The sequence below is a fragment of the Polyodon spathula genome, chromosome 9, assembly GCF_017654505.1.
Source record: "Polyodon spathula isolate WHYD16114869_AA chromosome 9, ASM1765450v1, whole genome shotgun sequence".
NCBI lineage: Eukaryota > Metazoa > Chordata > Actinopteri > Acipenseriformes > Polyodontidae > Polyodon > Polyodon spathula.
This window is the reverse complement of record NC_054542.1, coordinates 27,569,410-27,589,662: the sequence shown is the minus strand read 5'-3', so window position 1 is coordinate 27,589,662 and position 20,253 is coordinate 27,569,410. Positions and strand designations below refer to the sequence as shown.

The following is a 20,253-nucleotide window of genomic DNA, read 5'->3' as shown; positions in this document are numbered from 1 at the left end:
TCAAGTATGTTTCATAAATTTTAAGCAAAATTGCCTGTTTGATTATGTATAAGTGTTTTGATTTGGTTATCAAACAAAAAAGCCTTCCATGGTTTTTTGCCCCTCCCCAAGTATAAAACAAAAAATTACCTGACAGCATAGAAAATCTGTTTTTCAGTGTTATCCTGCAGCTAGATTCCTAGGATCCCTGCTCATAAACCTGGTTCCCTGAAATAGCAATGTAACTATTAACCTTCACGATTGCAGCAGGCTTGAAGGAAAAATGATGCTGAGATCTGTGCGCGCAGTGCTTTCTACCGTCGAGGGCGGGGCATGACTGCGTCACAGGCTCACTAAGCAACTTTGTTACATCTTATTCGGATTTCGGTCCTTTAGGAGGTAAATACCCATTTGGTAATGGTTACATTTCTATTTTAGGGAACCAGGGTTATGATTAGTCTAATGATTGGTCAAGTCTTTGGTATAAATGTAAAAAAAAAAAGTAATTTCTAAATGTCATTTTCTACAAAGTCAAGTTCAGATTTGCTTCTAAAAGTGCTCTACAATGTTTCAGAATACATCTGAGAGCTTGTACTGTACAACCCCAGAGCTTCAAGGGTCCTAGACAGCCCCCAGATCCCTGGCCAAAAGATTGGTTTTGCCCCAGGAGTTTCAGTCAAAATGATCATTTGCCACTTTCACCCTTGCATTTCTGATTATCATCAAGGCTTACTGAAAAGTTGAGCCCAATCGCTTTATTGTTGGTGATTGATAAGCAAGATTCACACAGGTAATTGAGAAGTCTGAGACAAGTCGTTGTTATCATTGGTGGAACTTCCATGCATGTTTTTGTTTTAGCTTGTGTAAAATGCTTTTTTGGGTTTCCATTCGCTCAGTTTATTTTACTTGCGTAAACCGGGCTTTTCACCCAACGCATGCAAATGGTGGGGGTTAATATGTAAATTAGCTATGCGTAAAAATGCTGTGTTTGAAGATTACTTTAGAAATGTTCTGAAAATGTGCTTTCCATGCACAGAGAACTGGTACACGAGTGAATCTAAGCTTCTGTAATAAAGCAAAATAGCTATTTGGTTAATAATGTGTTTTACAAATTGATTTTTATTTAATTAAATTTTTAAAAAATGTCACAATCGCCAATTACTTTATTATTTTTTTCCTCAATTTGGCATATCCAATTTTTTTTTAGGCTCGGCTCACTGCTACCACCCCCACGCTGACTCGGGAGCGGTGAAGACGAACACACCCTGTCCTCTGAAGCATGTGCCATCAGCCGACCGCTTTTTTTCACACTGCAGACTCACCTTGCAGCCACCTCGGAGCTACAACGTCAGAGGACAACGCAGCTGTGGACAGCTTACAGAGGTCGGTGGTGTGCGGTGAGCCGAGGACACCCTGGCTGACCTATGCCCTCCCAATTGTGCGCCACCCGCTGGGAGCTCCAGTCTACGGTCGACAATAGAATAGCCTGGACTCGAACCGACGATCTCCAGGTTATAGGGTGCATCCTGCACTCCACTCAGAGCGCCTTTACCAGATGCACCTCTCGGGAGCCCCACCAAATTGTTTTTTAAATGTCATTGGCGGAGTGGCGTGTCTTTAGTATTGAGTCAGTTTCAACTCATTTATCTTACGACTCATTTATTAAAAATGAACTGAAAGGTATATAATGAAACTGACCAACACGTATTGTAGATCACCATGGCTGAAAACCGGCGAAGACATCGTATTCTAAAGAGCTGTGCCAGACATCTTCCACGTATGCTCCGAAGGTTGTCTGGATTGGGAACAGTGAATGTTTTGCCTTTGTTTTGGGAGCTTAAACCTCCAAACATCCTCTACCAGCAAGTCCTTATGCCTTGTTATCCAATGCCAATGACTAACGAAAGGACGGTTTGGACACATACTTGTCCATCTTGCTGGTGGGAAGAGGTTCTGCTGCATCACTCTTCCACAAATATGCAGTGGATAGAGTCCTTTCGTGTCACAAGGGCAACTTTCCACATTACAATGGAACTGGTAAAGGAAGATATGCTGCCAAAAAGGAATTGCGTACGGCCTTCTGTGCCAGTGGAAAATGTTGATTGCTCTGTATAGGCTGGCATCCTCAGCTGAGTACAGGGTAGTTGGCAATGTGTTTGGGATGCATAAAACCACAGTTCATCGTTGTATTTACAAGTTTGTCAACTCCTTTGTTCAGAGGCCCTGCAATACGTACATCCAGATGTAACTGAAGCAAAAATCATTGCTCTGCGGGACTGTCCTGCTTCTCACGAACGACACCTCCTTGCTTGTTCCTGCAGGTGGGACTGTTTCAGTTTAATTTGTCCCTAGCTTGTGGGACTGTGTGTGCTTTTCCTCTTTCTGAGAGGACATCAACCACTTTTTGGGACACATGCTTGTTCCGCTGTTTCGGGTGATCGAGCTGGCTCAACACATCCAAGTCACTAACTATAGTTACTAATGCCCGGGTTTTCTCCTTGTTCCAGCAATTTTGAGTGGAGGGCCGGACAGGTGTTGTCTTTGGACATAGCTGGGATCAAAAGCAAGAGAATTCAGTTATTCAGACATTTAGGAAGCAGCTCATTTGCTCTTCGTGTTTAACGTTAGCATAGTTTTTACAGCAAAGGTAATCTGAAACAGCTGCTTTAATACTATAACAAGGGCATATGACGCAGTTCATCGTAAGTGGTTTTCTACAGAATTGTAAACCCACAAGAAATGCACAACATGACAGGCTAGAGAACAAAAAACAATAATTTAAAAAAAAAGCCGCCTGCATTACACTATGTAACACAATTTTTGTTCCTGGGTAGTAAGTGTTATTTCCTAATTGCTTATGCCTCAAAAGTTATTTATTATTATTCCCCACAAACTTTGCTTTTCTGACCAGGACAGTGATATTTCAAAATATCACTGTTTCCAATGGGAAAATGGGCAAATGTATGTGTCTTCATTCACATAAAGTCAGAAAAAAACAACATATGAATCCAAATTAACATGTATGTATACTAAAGTAATACAAAGATGACTACAAAAGATTTAGAAGTGAGTAGTTTTTTGAGATTTACAATTATACTGTATTTACAGTACATGAACAATACATGTACCTTCCCTTCCCTGCTTGAAGGCCGCAGTCCAGTGTTCCACACAAGTCAAACTGCATTGTTATATTTACATTCTGGGTATCTGTAAGTGAAGTGCTGACTACAAGGGCGCAGCGGTTGGAGCAGGCCCTCCAGTGCATTTGCTGCATTTATAATACTGCTGTCAGAGAGCGTACTGTTTGCACAAAGACGTATTAGTCTGTCCATTTCATTTTGCAGGTGCTTGTTTTGATTTTGGCCAGGCTGCAGCAGTTTTGGAAGAATATCCTTGCAGATTAAGAGCAGGCTTTGTGACTCTCTTACAGTCTTGGAAGGTAGAGAGCTCTTGCAGTTCATACTCAAACAAGGGAAGATATCCCTGTAGTCCTGTCATTGGACTGATGAAGACCTGCAAAAAAATAATGGTATTCAAATATAAATAAATTAGATAGATATCAATTATTCAAATGTTTGTGTACCTACATTGCCCTTTTCAGATTTTGCACCTTTTAATATATTAGGGCTACTCAGATTAATAAATTAATCAGGCAAATCACAGATTCATTTTTTTTTTTACAATTTAATTATGCAGAATTTATCATAAGTGAGTGGACAAGTGACATAAACAGTGGCAGTCTTGAGTAGGTTTAACCAATGGGAGAGTCAAACATCTGCCCCTTGTTATGCAGGTGTCCAATCATGAGAGAGCAGAGGTGGGACATACACCGCTGAAGGTAGTCTCTGTTTCAGTTGAAGGTCTTGTGAGTTTAATCAATGAGGAAAGTTAAACAGCGGTCCTGGTTTTGCAGCTGTCCAATCATTAGTGAGCGGAGGCCGGACATAAATATGCCGTGGTGCGCGGTGTAAGAATAGCTGGATTTTGCACGATATTGCAAATATTGTAGAGAGACCAATATTAAGAACTTCAAAGTAATATTTAGAATTGCTTTTTACAAATTAAAAAAATATATATCAGACAACAGAAACATCGTAGTTGATTTGGTTACAAATCAATTTTGAAGAATACTTTCTCCAAAAAATTAGAGATTGTTAAAAAATGGGAGGTATACGCCACAAATACCTGAACTGACACAGGAAGGGAAGGGATCTACTCGCCACTTCCGACATTCAAATTATGAAAGATATCCGTGGCATACTTGTAGCTGCCAATTAAAAAAAATATGCTGCTGGAACTTTCTTTTGTTCAATACAGAAAAGGTGATATGGAACAGCACTGGCTACAGCAATCTAGGATCTATGTATATATATATATATAAAAAATTATTCTTTTTTTACTCAACTCCTACAAGCCTGTCTGTAATGCAGATTTAGCTCAAATCGCCTGTTAAACAGTCTGTTCCATTTTTTTTTGTCTGTTCACTTGAAGCTTTAGTGTTGCACTTGACAAGCTTCTGATAAAAGGGGCAACAGTACATGCAGTGTGTTTTTCTCAATTTAATTGCAGCAAGGTCAGAACACGAGCACACAGATAGCATAAAGAGCAAATTATCATGGGTATGAAATGCCACAGTTCTTTTAACAATCTATTCTTGTTGTTTAGATTCACGTTGTATCCTTTGCTGTTTCAGTCATCACTTTCTGGTGACTTTGTAAAAGTTTGAAACGCCCGGTTGACCGAACCTCTAAGGATAGCTGGAATACCTGAGTGTAACCATGAATACAGTGCCTATAGAAAGTCTACAACCTCCTTTCAAAATGTTCACCTTTTGTTGCCTTATAGTCTGGAATTAAAATAGTTTTTTTTTTATTTATCAACACATTCTACCCCACAACTTCCAAGTGAAAAAAATATTCTAGAAATTTGTAGAAAAGTAATTAAAAATAAAAACTGAAATAGCTTGTTTGGATAAGTGTCCACCCCCCTTGTAATAGCAATCCTAAATTAGCTCAGGTGTAACCAATCGCCTTTGTAATCACACACCAAGTTAAGTGGCCTCCTGTGTGTTAAATTGTAGTGAATCAGCAGTTCCTGTAGGTTATCTGGGTAGTTCATTTCAAAGCAAAGACTCAACCATGAGCACCAAGGAGCTTTCAAAAATCCAGGACAAAGTTGTTGAAAGGCACAGATCAGAGGATGGGTATAAAAAAATATCAAAGGCCTTGAATATCATTTGGAGCACGGTTAAGATAATTATTAAGAAGTGGAAGGTGTTTGGCACTACCAAGACCCTGCCTAGATCAGGCTGTCCCTCTAAACTGGATGACCGAGCAAGAAGGAGACTGATCACAGAGGGTACCAAGAGGCCAATGGCAACTTTGCAAGAGCTACAGACTTTTATGGCGAAGACTGGTCAATCTGTGCATTTGACAACAATATCCCAAGCACTCCACAAATCTGGCCTGAATGCTAGGGTGGCTAGAAGGAAGCCATTATTCAAGAAAGCCCACCTTGAATCCCGTTTGAAGTATGCAAAAAAACACTTAGGAGATTCTGTAGCTATGTGGTAAAAAGTTTTGTGGTCTGACGAAACGTAAATGGAAATTTTTGGCTAAAATGCAAAGCGTTATGTTTGGTGCAAACCCAACACAGTGCATCACCCAAAGAACACCATCCCTACTGTGAAGCATGGTGGTGGCAGCATCATGTTATGAGGATGTTTCTCATCGGCAGGGACTGGGGCTCTTGTCAGGGTAGAAGAGAAAATAAATGGAACAAAGTACAGGGAAGTCCTTGACGAAAACCTGCTGCCCTCTGCAAGAAAGCTGAAACTGGGACAGAAGTTCACCTTTCAGCATGACAATGATCCAAAGCACACAGCCAAAGCTACACTGGAGTGGCTAAGGAACAAAAAGGTAAATGTCCTTGAGTGGCCCAGTCAGAGCCCCGACCCAAATACAATCAAAAATTTGTGGCATGACTTAAAGATTGCTGTCCATCAACGCTCCCCAAGGAACTTGACAGAGCTTGAACAGTTTTGTAAAGAAGAATGGTCAAATATTGCCAAATCTAGGTGTGCAAAGTTGGTAGAGAAAAAGTTGCTGCCAAAGGTGCTTCCACCAAGTATTAACTCAGGGGGATGTAGACTTATCCAATTATTCAGTTTTGTAGTTTTAATATACAGTATCTTTTTCTCAATAAAACCTTTTTCCCCTTAACAGTGTGGAGTATGGTGTGTACATAAGTGGGAAAAAAATCCTCATTTAAATGCATGAAACTCTGAGGCACTGACACAACAAAATGTGAAAATAGTTCAAGGGGGTGTAGACTTTCTACAGGCACTGTATGTCCCATTGGAACACCCTGCCTCTAGTGGCGGTAAGAAATGCACCAGTAGGAATGAACACAGAAAAAATGACGTATCTTAGCTCCACTGGGTTTAGAGTGCAGACAGGAGACGCTGTAATGGTATCACTGGTATACCAGGTAAACGTGGTTAGACATGGTTCTTGGAGCACCTACTGAGGCCACAGAGTTGCTTTAAACTTATAAGTTTTGAAAAGTCACCAAGGTGTGATGACTGAAAAAAATTGCAATGTGTCTTGGCACAACTAGACGAAGTAGAGTACAAACAGCAAATATAATGCTCTTAATTAACATTGGAGACAAGATACTGAAGGTTTTTTAGTTCTGTAAACAGCATTGTTTACAGAACAAGGTAATCTCAACAGGGCAGGATGTTATTTCTATGCAAGATTAACGTGAGAGATTTTGTAATTCATTGGAAAGGTGGGTGGCAGATGTGATCCAAAAGTGACGAAATTTGCAGAATACATTAAGATTTATTTTGAAGGTGAAAATAAAGCAATTTTATATACTATTACAAGGAGTAGCAGAGTTTATGCATTGTTGCATGTGCTATGGTATGTGAGCGATATAGCTGCTTTTGAGGCCCTGATTACTTTCTGTTCTCTTTACAATTCGCCCCATGGGTTTTATTTTGGAGGCCATTAAATGGTATTGCTTTGTGACTGAATCCCAGTGGTGTTTTCAAGGTTTTCTTGCCGTGTTGCAGATAAACAGGGTACATTAGCATTTAGTTGTTTTTATTTTTTTTCCTTTTGGAATTTTACTCTGACCTTGTTCGTTACTGTTTCATATTCCAAACACAGAAGCACAGCTTTGTTCTTTTATGATAATGAACAACAACGTTATTTTCATTCTGCTACTTCAAACATTACTTCAACTTAATGAAGACAATAATGGACTTGTATATGTGTTTGTTGTTGTGTACTGAAGCACTTGAAAGCGTTGTTTTGATGAAACAGGGTTTCTTGACTGCAGGAGGCTGTATTTAGAAAAGTTCCTCTCCATACAACTAGAAACTGTATATAATTTAGACTTATTTAAAAGCTAATTAAACAGAAAGGAGCAGGAAGAGTTATTATAATTAAAGTATATATTAGGGATGGGCACCACTATCGATATGATATCCATATCGTTCAATATTGATAATTTCCATATCGCAATATCGTGGGATTAAAAAACAAAGTCACGCATGCTTGCAGAGACATACTGTACTTTTTTATTGCTAATACTGTGAAAAATACAAACACAGTATAATCAAGTTTATTTTATATTAAGAAGCAACAAACCCTATGCATACCGATCATTATTCTCGTAGGCAAACACCACACACTAAAGTATTATTTAACCATTTTATTCCATTGATTGGTGTTTAGCTACCAAATGCAATTTGCATGCTGCATTATTTGGAGATATGCACATAAGTCAGCGGTTCATTGCATTTTGTCTGTGATTACTTACGCTATTATTAATGTATTTTTACAATGTTATTCTAAATGAGAAGTATTTTTAAAGCATCAAAACACACCTCAAAATAATGCAAAATTCAGCATGACACTGTACTTAATACTTTTAGAGGTGTCGTGAGTCCGCATTTACACGCAGACCAACTGAAGGTTCAATTCAGGGTAGTTTTTCCTAGCCAATCCAGAAGTCTGAGCAGTGAATTATAGAAATATTTCAGTTTTGAGGTGGCTGATGGAATAGTAAAACAATTTAACAAGTACTTGTTTTTCTCCATGGATATTGTGAAGCAAAGCACTGTAGCATCAGAGGAGGAGGGGGGGGGGGGGGTCATCATATCATTTTGTGCATGAAAGTAACAGAATTGGAATATACAGAGGGGATCTGACCTCTCTGTGTCTTCTTGGTTTCTGGTCTCCAACTCCACCACTGACAAATAATTATTTAAAAAATGGCTTATCTTCACGATCGCTGAATGACCCATTCGGCTCCAACAGCCAAACAATTCTAGGTGTCTTCACACTAGACGAGCCAACGGGGAGAAATAGCGGAATAATGGAGAACAAGGGGCCGCGTTGGTACGAGAACAAGCAATGAAAGACACTTCACGTGGACTCAGGCACTGCCCAAAATAACCAGACTAACCAATCACAGGGTTGAAGAGAGAATCACAAAACCCGCTGACTTTCGAAGTGTGTGCGAGCTTCTGCTTCTTGGTGCTGCTGCCCAGACATGCGTGCTGACCGCAAAGGAAGTGTGCACGAGGAGTGTCCACCTGCTAGAGGTGGCTTGAAGTTCAGAGGAACGGAATAGAAGCTACATTACTCTAAAGAAAGTTTCAGAGTCATGGGAGCATACATGTTCGAATTCACAGAAGGCAAGGAAAAACCAATGTTCTGAAATAATGATTAAAATCATCTTTTGAGGAAGGGCCCTGCCCCTGTCCTACGAGAGACTGGATCAGTAAACGGGATACTGCATTAATCGGAAAGCGGATCTTTGTTTCCACGTATCTGCATGAAACGAACTGAAGCGAAGCCATCAGTTATGTTTTTGGAAGATTCAGAGAGAATCGCCACAAGAACACTTAGACAAACTATTCGCAACTTTTCAATTGCAACGCAATTAGAAAAGATGAACTGAGTTACAACTGAACTGTTCCCAGTGGGAAAACTGCCAACAACAACAAATTCTGCAAGCCTCGGAGATCAACAAGCTGATTTCCATTTGAGAAGAACTACAGTATTTGTATTGCGAGCCTATGCAATAATGTATGAAAGTGCTGTCCACATTGGAACTTCAGGTCCGGAGAGCTGCAGTATTCATCGACACAGATTGACTTCTGTATATGGAAATCAATAAGTATTCAACATGTCTAATATTAAATACTTTATGACTCGAAAGTAACTGAAGCAAATGCAAAAGCAAAATCAAGTTAAGTGGAAACTGTTCTAGGAATAAAATATAACTTTCTGTTTTAGAGTGTGAACGAAATGTATTATGTTTGTTTGAAATGTGCAACTCAAAAGAAGTTGCCTTGTAAATGCAGATAATTTCATCATTGCTCCATTTCTGAGTTAATTTGAATATATAATCAACTGAGATTAATAACATATTATTAGTTTGGTACATCACATCTAAACTAAATGAACATGGTAAAACTAATTTGCTAAATTAGGTACTGGAATGTTGGATTAATTCTCGTGCATATTGACATGATCGATTACAACAAGAAACGGGTATTGAAAATACTAACACAAAGTAGACACTTTGTGCGATCAGACATATTCAATATTAGTATATTAACCATGTATGCTAATGATGTTATGGTCGTTGTAATCGTTTGACTATGGAATCAATGAACTGCTTATTACTATTCAAGCATATCTAACCAATAGCCTTTCCTTTCTGTAATATTAGATTAGTTGTGTACCCCTTTTTTTCTCTTAAATAAAAGATTGTCTTATATTTCTGACACGTTGTGTGGATGTCATAAATATAAACATTTGGACGTTCTTAAACAGTGCACCTAGAGACTAATTTATACATAAATAAATTGTATACCAAAGTCACTACAGCGGCACTAGGTTAAAGTAAGTTATTACTTTTCATATGGAAATATCTGTTAATGTCTATATATTTTTGACATTGCAATTGTGTTATGTTTTTCTGTGTTTTGGAAGACTCGGATGTCGAAATACATGCATGTAACAATACACAAAAATATATCTATATATATATATATATATAATATATATATATATATATATATATATATATATATATATATATATATATATATATATATATATATTATAAATTGTTGTAATCAAAAGTTTACATATCCCAATGGAAATTTATAATTTCTAGAAATTTGTCGCAAAAGTTTTGCTTTTGTGGATGAGGAACAAAGAAATTCACAAGAAATAGATGTCTACCATTATTTATTTCAGCAAAAAGTTACAGCATCGTGAATCACACAGCTACTTCAAAGCAAACGTTTTTGAGAAAAGCGCTGTACTTTTTTCCTGTGCGATGAACAAGCTATAGTTCATGTAAAGAAAGATTAAAGGTACATAAGGACCTTTTTATTTTATTGTGTTACACGTTCAAAGAAATATATGGAATACCAAAATCCACAGAGCAATAATCAAGTGCCACTGAACAAATTCAACTGGAATGCTTGAAATATGTGGATGTCCAAAGAAAATTACAGGTACAGAAGGTAGGAGAATTGTCCAGAGCAGCTAAAAAGAATACAAAATTTGAAAAGAAATACAAAGGAATCTGAAGCATTCTTCAACAAAGTTCTGGAAAGGTTTTGCAATCACCAGATCTCAATCCAATATAAATGCTTTGGACTGATCTGAAAAAAAGCTGCAGACAACATTGTGTATCCAATCTGTCTGAGCTGAAGGAAATATACAAGACAGAAGGGGTCCAGATTTCACTAAGAAGATGTAACATACTGGTTAAGAACTATTATAAACGTCTGCAAGCTGTAATAAAAGAAAAAGGAGGATGCAGAAAATACTAAAGCAAGGGTGCCCTATCTTTGCAGACAAAAGTGGAGGTGTTGAAAGGGTTGGATAATGCACCACTGTACATGAAAAAGAAAGATGTTGCTGCAGATTTCAACATTCCCACAAGCACTTTGTCAACCAATCTGAAAAACTGGAGTACAATAATACAGGCCTGTGAACAGCAAGCAGGATGTAAGTAATTAGTGTTTCTGATTTGCTCAATACGTAATGTTGAGGAAACCTTGCTTTTGTGGTTTAGAAATACCTGTGATCAGAATGGGACATGCAAATTTCAAGTGCAGCTCATTTGAAATACATACTTTTTAAAAGTTCACTTGGTACTGTATTTTCAATAAAATGCACAGTACTTCTAAATGTACAATGCTTTTCACTGTTCTGTAATTGAAATTTGATCTGATAGTATGCATCTGGCTTGATAATATGAATTACTGAAAATACAAATTGTTTTGATAATCCGTTGAAATTCGTATTCATGAGAATTGACTAGCTATAGATAGATATATTTTATAGGTGTTTGCTTTTCAGATGGGAAAGTGATGTCACGTCTCTCCTCTGTCCCTATGGGCTTGATGATTTCCATTGTGACTGTGGAGCATCGTTCATGAAGATGCAATGAAGGAATAAAAACGGCTGCACTGAACACCCAGCACAATGAAGATGACAAAAAGGCAAGGGCACTGAATGAACAAGGAGCATGCACTCTACTCTTTATTTGTATTTTATTTAATATTTCACTTGTTTAAGAGAGGGTTAAAAGTCTAGTCTAATTTATTCAATGCATTATCGAGCCCCTGAAAATGACTATTTCTGCCAGAAGCCAGCCTTGATCCCACCACTGTCACCATATGTGGTATGGCTCCCCCTTGCCACACAGGCTCTCTGACTTTAATTAGTCAGAAGGAAGGCAAGGCAGGGATGTTGTTTATTACCAGGCTCAATAGTTTTAATATGCAAAAAAAAAAAAAAAAAAAAAAAAAAACATGATATGGTTAATTAATTCTCTTTTAAACAAATACAAATTAAAAACTATTTGTTGTCAAGATCACCAGATCTCAGCAGTTCAATGTGGTGATGTTGAGATCACAAGATAATCTTCTATCAAGCTTTGTGAGCTGCCTTCCCTTGCAACAACAGCAAGCTGCTTACCTTCCTGCTTATCGATGACTCATGTGGTGCTGGCATCTGTGATGAACAGCCGCCCGTCCTCGAACAAGCCAAACGTATCGTCTCCGACCCCGGTGTAATAGAGAAGGTAATTTAGCCCGTTTGTTCTCAGAGACTGGGTGAAATGCAGGAGCTGATACGTTAGGTCTGCTGTGGTCTAGGGGGAGGAGCTGTAGAACTGCCTGATGGGACTGGCACTCACTGATACCATCATTCTCCCACAAGACCTGTAGTATCTTACAAAGGGCCCAGTAATGAGGGTGTTCTGGACATTCATAAGAATATCTTATATATAGACAAGTTCTCTTTTAAGATATATCTATTTTACAATATATATATATATATATATATATATATATATATATATATATATATATATATATATATATATATATATATATATATTACAGTGCCTGTAGAAAGTCTACACCCCCTTGAACTTTTTTCACATTTTGTTGTGTTAGTGCCTCAGAGTTTCATGCATTTAAATGAGGATTTTTTTTTCCCACTTATCTACACACCATACTCCACACTGTTAACTGGAAAAAAGTTTTTATTGAGAAAATAAATTAAATATTAAAAATACAAAACTGAAAGATCATAATTGGATAAGTCTCCACCCCATCCTCCCCCCCCCCCCCTCCCCTGAGTTAATACTTGGTGGAAGCATCTTTGGCAGCAATTACAGCTGTGAGTCTGTTGGGATAGGTCTCTACCAACTTTGCACACCTAGATTTGGCAATATTTCACCACTCTTCTTTACAAAACTGTTCAAGCTCTGTCAAGTTCCTTGAGGAGTGTTGATGGACAGCAATCTTCAAGTCATGCCAGAAAGTTGCGATTGGATTTAGGTCAAGGCTCTGACTGGGCCACTCAGGGACATTTACCTTTTTGTTCCTTAGCCACTCCAGTGTAGCTTTGGCTGTGTGCTTTGGATCATTGTCATGTTGAAAGGTGAACTTCCGTCCCAGTTTTTATTGTCAGTTTACGGCAGCACAAGTGTCAGCGCCCTCAGATGAAAAGAAAATGTGATTCCTGTCAGCTTTTAAAAGGAAGTAAATTGTTATTGATTGATACTCAATTGGTGAAGGAAGCTCAGTCTTTCTTGTTTGAAGTTTCTTTTTAATCACTCGATAATTCATCCTTGAGCATGACACACTTGAGTAACTATGACTGAAGCATATGCCACAAATATAAGTGATAACTAGTTCTTTGATGCTATTGTTGTGTGTGTGTGTGTGTGTATTATATATATATATATATATATATATATATATATATATATGTATATATATATATATATATATATATATATATATATATATATATATATATATATATATATATATATATATATAACCTGTTACCTGTAGCATTATAGGATGTTGATTGACAGCGAGTGTGTAAAGCAGTCTCAGTTTATCGTGGTCTGTGAAATGTTTCATTAGAATGCTTCCTTCATCCAGCACCTTAGTGTAACAGTGCACTATACGATCCAGGAGGCTCTGAGAAGGGCATCGCAGCATGGGTCTGGACAACCCCTGTCAATAGACCAGGCGATTTCAGTTTTTTATACAGTTCAAATTGCCCACAAATTATAGCTGTCAACGAACACAAATCTCGATCCAACTCTCTTCAAATGTTTTTTATGTGCACGTCAAGTTACACCTCAGTACCTGGTTCTACTGCTTTTTGTCTGTACAGCAGTTGGACAAGCAAGACATCATTAATGCATGTTGTAACTGGCAGCTAAATAAATTGTGAGCATGCTGGCAATGTTACAGTATTTGTGTTTATTAGATTAAATGTTATATACAGATATGAACACTGGCTTTCAAGACCTCCAGTATCTCATCTTCAAAGGTAAATTGTAATAAAAATGTACATTTAAGTTTCACCCTGGTTTGCACTAGTCTTGGACTGCCTAATATTACCGTAAGGTAGTCCAAGATTTGTGCTGATCAGGATCTGTGAAACCACCAAATTTGTGTTCATTTATTTTTTTTTTTATATATAAATAAGAGTTAATCTAAAAAACTGCATCAACTCTTGGAATTCAATAGATATGTTATTTATAGCAAACAACATTGCTGAAACAAAGTATTTCCCTAAATCCTTAAACCATGCTCCTACTTTTTTGTGAAAGTGGCTCACCTGCACCAGGTTGGGAGTGAGCAAATTTGAGCTTGTCCACTTTTGAAAGCGTCTGGTGCTCCTCAGCATGTTCTCAATGCTGCGTGTCACACCCTTTGCCGCAGAGGTGCAGATATTCATATCCGTCACGTCATGGTTGTATTTGGTGAGCAAGTGGGAAACAACAACCAATCTCCAGTTCTCTGAATCATCAGTGTAGTTCCCAGGGTAGCTCTTCTTGTAGCTGGGGTGTAGTTTTACACGTGGAGACAACTAATGTGAAACCTGTGAAAGAGGAGACTGGGTTAATATTCCCTCAACTATAGTGTTCAAATCCCTTTCAATTACCTTGCATTTATTTATTCTTGAGCTATTTACCTTGGGATTTCAACTAAACTGTGGATATATAGCTGGCGAGCCATAAAGCCATACATTTCTTAGGCCAGAAAAAAGATTTTCTGTCAACCTGAATAACAATTATTGAATTGTTAATTATGTGTATTAAGATGATCAATCCTGGCAAGACCAACACCTCTGCCTTGCCTTCCCTGTCATTGGAATATAATTAAAGAGAGAAGGCCAAATAGTGTTGAGCCACCTTGGTCACTAGCATTAACAAAAACAAAACAAAAAAAAAGTGCTTTTTGTAATAGTACTGAACTCAATGTGAAATGTGTTATCTCAGTGGCAAGCCATTTCTGAAGATATAAGAACATAAGAACATAAGAAAGTTTACAAACGAGAGGAGGCCATTCGGCCCATCTTGCTCGTTTGGTTGTTAGTAGCTTATTGATCCCAAAATCTCATCAAGCAGCTTCTTGAAGGATCCCAGGGTGTCAGCTTCAACAACATTACTGGGGAGTTGATTCCAGACCCTCACAATTCTCTGTGTAAAAAAGTGTCTCCTATTTTCTGTTCTGAATGCCCCTTTTTCTAAACTCCATTTGTGACCCCTGGTCCTTGTTTCTTTTTTCAGGCTGAAAAAGTCCCTTGGGTCGACACGGTCAATACCTTTTAGAATTTTGAATGCTTGAATTAGGTCGCCACGTAGTCTTCTTTGTTCAAGACTGAACAGATTCAATTCTTTTAGCCTGTCTGCATATGACATGCCTTTTAAGCCCGGAATAATTCTGGTCGCTCTTCTTTGCACTCTTTCTAGAGCAGCAATATCTTTTTTATAGCGAGGTGACCAGAACTGAACACAATATTCAAGATGAGGTCTTACTAGTGCATTGTACAGTTTTAACATTACTTCCCTTGATTTAAATTCAACACTTTTCACAATGTATCCGAGCATCTTGTTAGCCTTTTTTATAGCTTCCCCACATTGTCTAGATGAAGACATTTCTGAGTCAACAAAAACTCCTAGGTCTTTTTCATAGATTCCTTCTCCAATTTCAATATCTCCCATATGATATTTATAATGTACATTTTTATTTCCTGCGTGCAGTACCTTACACTTTTCTCTATTAAATGTCATTTGCCATGTGTCTGCCCAGTTCTGAATCTTGTCTAGATCATTTTGAATGACCTTTGCTGCTGCAACAGTGTTTGCCACTCCTCCTACTTTTGTGTCGTCTGCAAATTTAACAAGTTTGCTTATGACAGGGATTGTCTAAATCAACATAAGTGAAATAGGTGTGTACAGGATAAAGTCCTCTTCTCACATTTCAAATTTTGAGTTCAAGTTCTGAGTTGCTATTGGCTGCACACGCCTTCTAAAAGAAAACATGTAGAATACAGATGCATTTTAGTGTCATCCTTCACCATCTTATTATTTTCTCACTCTAGGAAGAAGTATAACTGCATCTGAGGTAGAAAATAATGCTTTGTATTTATTTGCCAATCGTCGTAGTAAAAAACAATGGTCCTCCTTATTGTACTATTTATTTTCCGTACTTATTTGAACAAAAATGCCCAAGAGCTGCCAAGTTTGGGGTTTATGAATAGCAGGGGCATGACAGATTGTATTCACTGTTACATCACTGATTTAGGCACTATCAGATGCATTTACTTCCTTTGTTTTTATATTGTTTTAATTCTTGACTTAGTGTAACATCTGTTGAAGGTCTGTTCAATTCAATCAAGCACAATTCGGTTGTGGTTGCTTGCAGTATCTTCCACAGCCTTGTGGCGTTTTAAAAATTGTAAGGAAAACTACATTTTTCTAAAAGGCTACGCCGATAAAGGCACGAGCTGAAACATTAGTCTACTTTGTTTCTTGTAGTTTTAACAAGTTGCTATACAACGTGGTATCGTGGTATTGAACCCCTCTAAACACCAATGCTTATTTCTGTGAGAATATTCAACCAACTTATCTGTATAAGTTACCAAAAAATCCTGAGCTTGTTACAAATCTGTATAATAGATAACAGAACATCAGTTTTTTCCAGTATTAAACATTGTGAAAAATCTGTATATTTAAGCAGTGCAATCTGTCACAGTCGTTACGGTCACACAGCAGCAATTAGTTTGTTTCTTAAGCTGCTGGTCTCATGCTGCCTGTCTGGCAAGGACCAGGTGAGTGGTGAGTTTGGGGTTGGCTTGTCATGGTGACCATAGAATGTCCATCTGTACAGCCTGCTGGGGAATCGGATTATCACGCTTGAACACAAAATGTGCAAAAATTTAGCAGATGAACTGCGTAAGTGACATACAATATTGGCGGTATCTAAATGCAGTTCCCTTTCAAGTATGACATGTAACCTTTACCTAATGGGTGATTTCCTCCTAAAGACCCTGAAACCTGAATATTCTATACCAAAGCTGCTCACCCTCTGCTAGAGAGGTGTCTGCATCCTCAGCCCATGGCTCTGTGCCAAAGGAGAGTGGACCATGCAGAAAAGCGGCTTCCTCATCCTCCTTTGCCTTCCCCCAAGGAAGAAGACGATGAGTCGCCGTTCCAATCGATTAGCAGACTCGAAGCAGATGGAGAAGCTCTGGGCAGCAGTTTCACACCAAGTAACGATGCTCGCAACGGTGCATGAACGTTCAACTCTGCCTGTCCCCTTGGGGTCCCAAGGGGCTACAGGTGCAGATTGGAAGCAGGATGACGTGTTCTCCCTGGTGTTTCTGTCTGAGGACATGGAGTCAGACAGCACACCCCCTGCGGTTAACCTCTCCCTGTTAGTAGAGCTTCTGCCACTGATCAAAAGGGTCACTGCAGTCCCACCCTTTTTGCAGCAAAGCTACTACCTCCTAAGACACCACATCAGCATCCTGTGGGTCCGTGACTGATGTTACTTTCATGCCTGAAAGGGAGAGGGACCGCATTGAGCTGCAGTGAATAACCGGTCTGAATGGTAGTAAGCATCCAGATGACTGTGGTGCACTGATGCAAATATTCCAGCTGGCTCCCTAAAAAAGGGCCCTGGGCCTGGCAGCAAACTCCTAGGGTTGCTGCTCGGCTTGTGGCTTGGTCTAAGGCTTTTGTCTCTTCCGCCACCCAGCGCAGAGGCAGAAGCCTTAAGCCAAGCCACAAGCTGAGCAGCAGCCCTAGGAGTTTGCGATGGTGTCTCAGGAGGAAACAGCTCTGCTGCAAAAGCTGGCTATTCACATAATAGACCCCCTCCAGTTGGAGGAAGGGTTTACTCCAAGTACTTCCTAGTGCTCAAGCGTGATGGTGGCCTCAGACAAATCCACAACCATAGACAGACCAACCTGTACCTGAGCAGAAGGAGGTTCAAAATGTTGATGATGCACCGCTGTTACAGTCAATCAGGCCAGGTGACTGGTTCATAAGGGTGGACCTCAAAGATGCCTTTCCACTTCCCTGCAAAACCAGTGCACAGGAAATACCTGTAGTTCACCTTTCAGGAAACAGCATATGAGTTCCATGCCTTGCCATTTGGCCTCTCTCTAGCTCCTTGGGCCTTCTCAAACTGCTTGGACTCTATCCTGGCCCCACTGAGACTCAAAGGCATCAGAGTGTTCAATTATCTGGACAACTGGCTAATTTGTGCCTATACGTTCCAAGTACAGGTACAAGTGAGATGTCTTTCAGTCCTTTCCAGTCTGACCGGGAGCGACAGCTCCAAATGCTCAATGCGGGCCCTGGCGTACTGCACTGACAGGATGAAAAGTTGGAGGCAGTCTGAACTATTTGTCTGCTATGGGACGAAGCCCAGTGGCAGTCCAAATGGATAGCATATTCAGTCAGGGCTGTCTATGAGTAGCCAACTTGCCCCCTCCAGAGAAGCTCACTGCCCATTCCACCAGGAGCATGGCAACTTTGTGGGCTTTATTCCAGGGTGCATCTGTCAAAGACATATACAATGCTTACCTTCACTAGGTTCTACAGACAAAATGTTGTGGATCCTCAAAACACTGGCTTTGGAACTAGAGTGGCCCTTACAACACGGGCATAGAGGTGAGTTTCTACCTCAATTTTTTAGTCCTAGATACTTGTTACTGGGTTTCCTAATAGTAATGTACAAGGCAACCTCTTGGCTTAGCCTTGTAGTACGCCAGTCGTTCTGCAATATTCTATACCAATATTGCCCTTGCAACGGCTCAGGTATACTCATCCATTAGGTAATGGTAACATTCTGTACTTGAAAGGGAATGTTAGATTATTATAATAACCCTGGATCTTCAATAGAAATGCAACCATGTAACCATTTATCTAAAAAAAAAAAAACCTCAGGGGCGGAGCATGACTGCATCACAGACTCTGCTGAGCAGCTTTGGTAAAAAATATTCAGGTTGTGGGTCTTTAGGAGGTAAACACCCATTAGGTAATGGTTACATTTCAATTTCAGGGATCCAGGGTTATGATAATAACTTAACATTTTCTGTCTTTTTAATTATATATTCAGGAAAGTCTTCTCAGCATTTTTGTTGTACAAGAACACATATGCATTCTATCCAAAGCCACAAATATGCCCATCCAAATGCCATTATTTGTTCTGAGGTAAAATACCATGTCTAAAGCAAAATGGGTCAAATGATCTGGAGCTCATTGGTTCAAACCTTGACTGTGAGGGAATGCTAATCTTGGTTTGTAAGGAAAATAATCTGTGCTTGGTTCAGCTCATCCTGCTTTAATAGTTCATACTAGTCAGGTGCCCCACAAGTCCAGGACAGTGGTTGGCAGTGGGAGCGGAGGTGCCAGCGATCTTCACAACAGATTGCAGCACTGAGGCAAAATACAAACTGGGCATTTTTCAAATTGTGTAGAAAAACGGAGGTACATTTTATTTAATTTCAGTGTGCCTGCTGGTTATCATCGGAGCAGAATTTTTTTAAATGTTTCATTTCATTGTAACAAGTATTCTCAAAATGAACACATTACTGAAAGACTGAAAATAAAAGGCTCCATTTGCTCTGGTTAATATAGTCAACAGCCCATCCAATGACTTTATAAACATTCTATTTTGTTATGTATCATTTTCCACAGGTTGAACTATATATTAACACAAAATCAGTCATTGAATATGTGGTTCAGTATGAATCTCCACTGTATTGAAAATCTTTATAAAGGTGAGTATTTTTAAACAAGACAAATCACTTTCTTTTTAAGAATCAGTCCTGTTAGTGTTAAAATTGCAGTATAATAGAAAGTGCTAGTATTGCAGCTGCTGCCGTTGTAGTGTTGGATAAAGCTGGGTTTGTGTGTTTCTGTGTAAGTGCAGCATAGTATAAGGGACAGATACACTGCAAGTTATAAAAGCAAGCAAGGTACTGAAAACAAAGCATTGAAACACTATGTTTCATTACTAGGTTATATACTCCCCAGGAGAAGGAATATTTGAGATCTGAAGGATGTTTTAATTTGTGGAGTGCCTTTGGGTACAGTACTGTGTGTGATAATGTTGCAATGCTCAAAATACACAACAGATGGCACTAGAGGCTGAGATTTGGGTCTACAGCAGTGAACAGTAATCTAAAAGCAGAAGGGATTCTATTTGCACAGGCACAATGACCTCGCTAACAGACTGCAGGGCCATTATACACAGATGCCGTTTAATAAAACAAAGAAGGTTACGTTATATTTGTATTCAGTAGAGATTCTATTGTGTAAACCGAACACAGCTTCTGCTAGCCTCTTGACAACAGTTGCCCTTAGCTTGCACACAGAGTAAAGGGAAAGCATGGCATA

The 20,253-nt window shown here is 39.0% G+C and overlaps 1 protein-coding gene and 1 long non-coding RNA gene across 2 annotated transcripts; both read right to left on the bottom strand.

Annotated features, from left to right (window-relative positions):
- Positions 1–1,283: 1,283 nt before the first annotated feature.
- LOC121321322 lies at positions 1,284–12,113 on the bottom strand. The gene is made up of 3 exons (XR_005950924.1): positions 12,003–12,113; positions 3,108–3,492; positions 1,284–2,530 (listed from the first exon to the last, which is right to left on the bottom strand). It is a non-coding gene; the product is annotated as an uncharacterized LOC121321322 (long non-coding RNA).
- Positions 12,114–12,177: 64 nt separating this feature from the next.
- Positions 12,178–14,587, bottom strand: LOC121321064 (divergent protein kinase domain 2B-like). Its single transcript, XM_041259975.1, has 4 exons — positions 14,532–14,587; positions 14,175–14,397; positions 13,388–13,561; positions 12,178–12,285 (listed from the first exon to the last, which is right to left on the bottom strand). Exons 1-4 carry the CDS (start codon positions 14,585–14,587, stop codon positions 12,178–12,180), a joined length of 561 nt encoding a protein of 186 aa, XP_041115909.1.
- Positions 14,588–20,253: the final 5,666 nt, after the last annotated feature.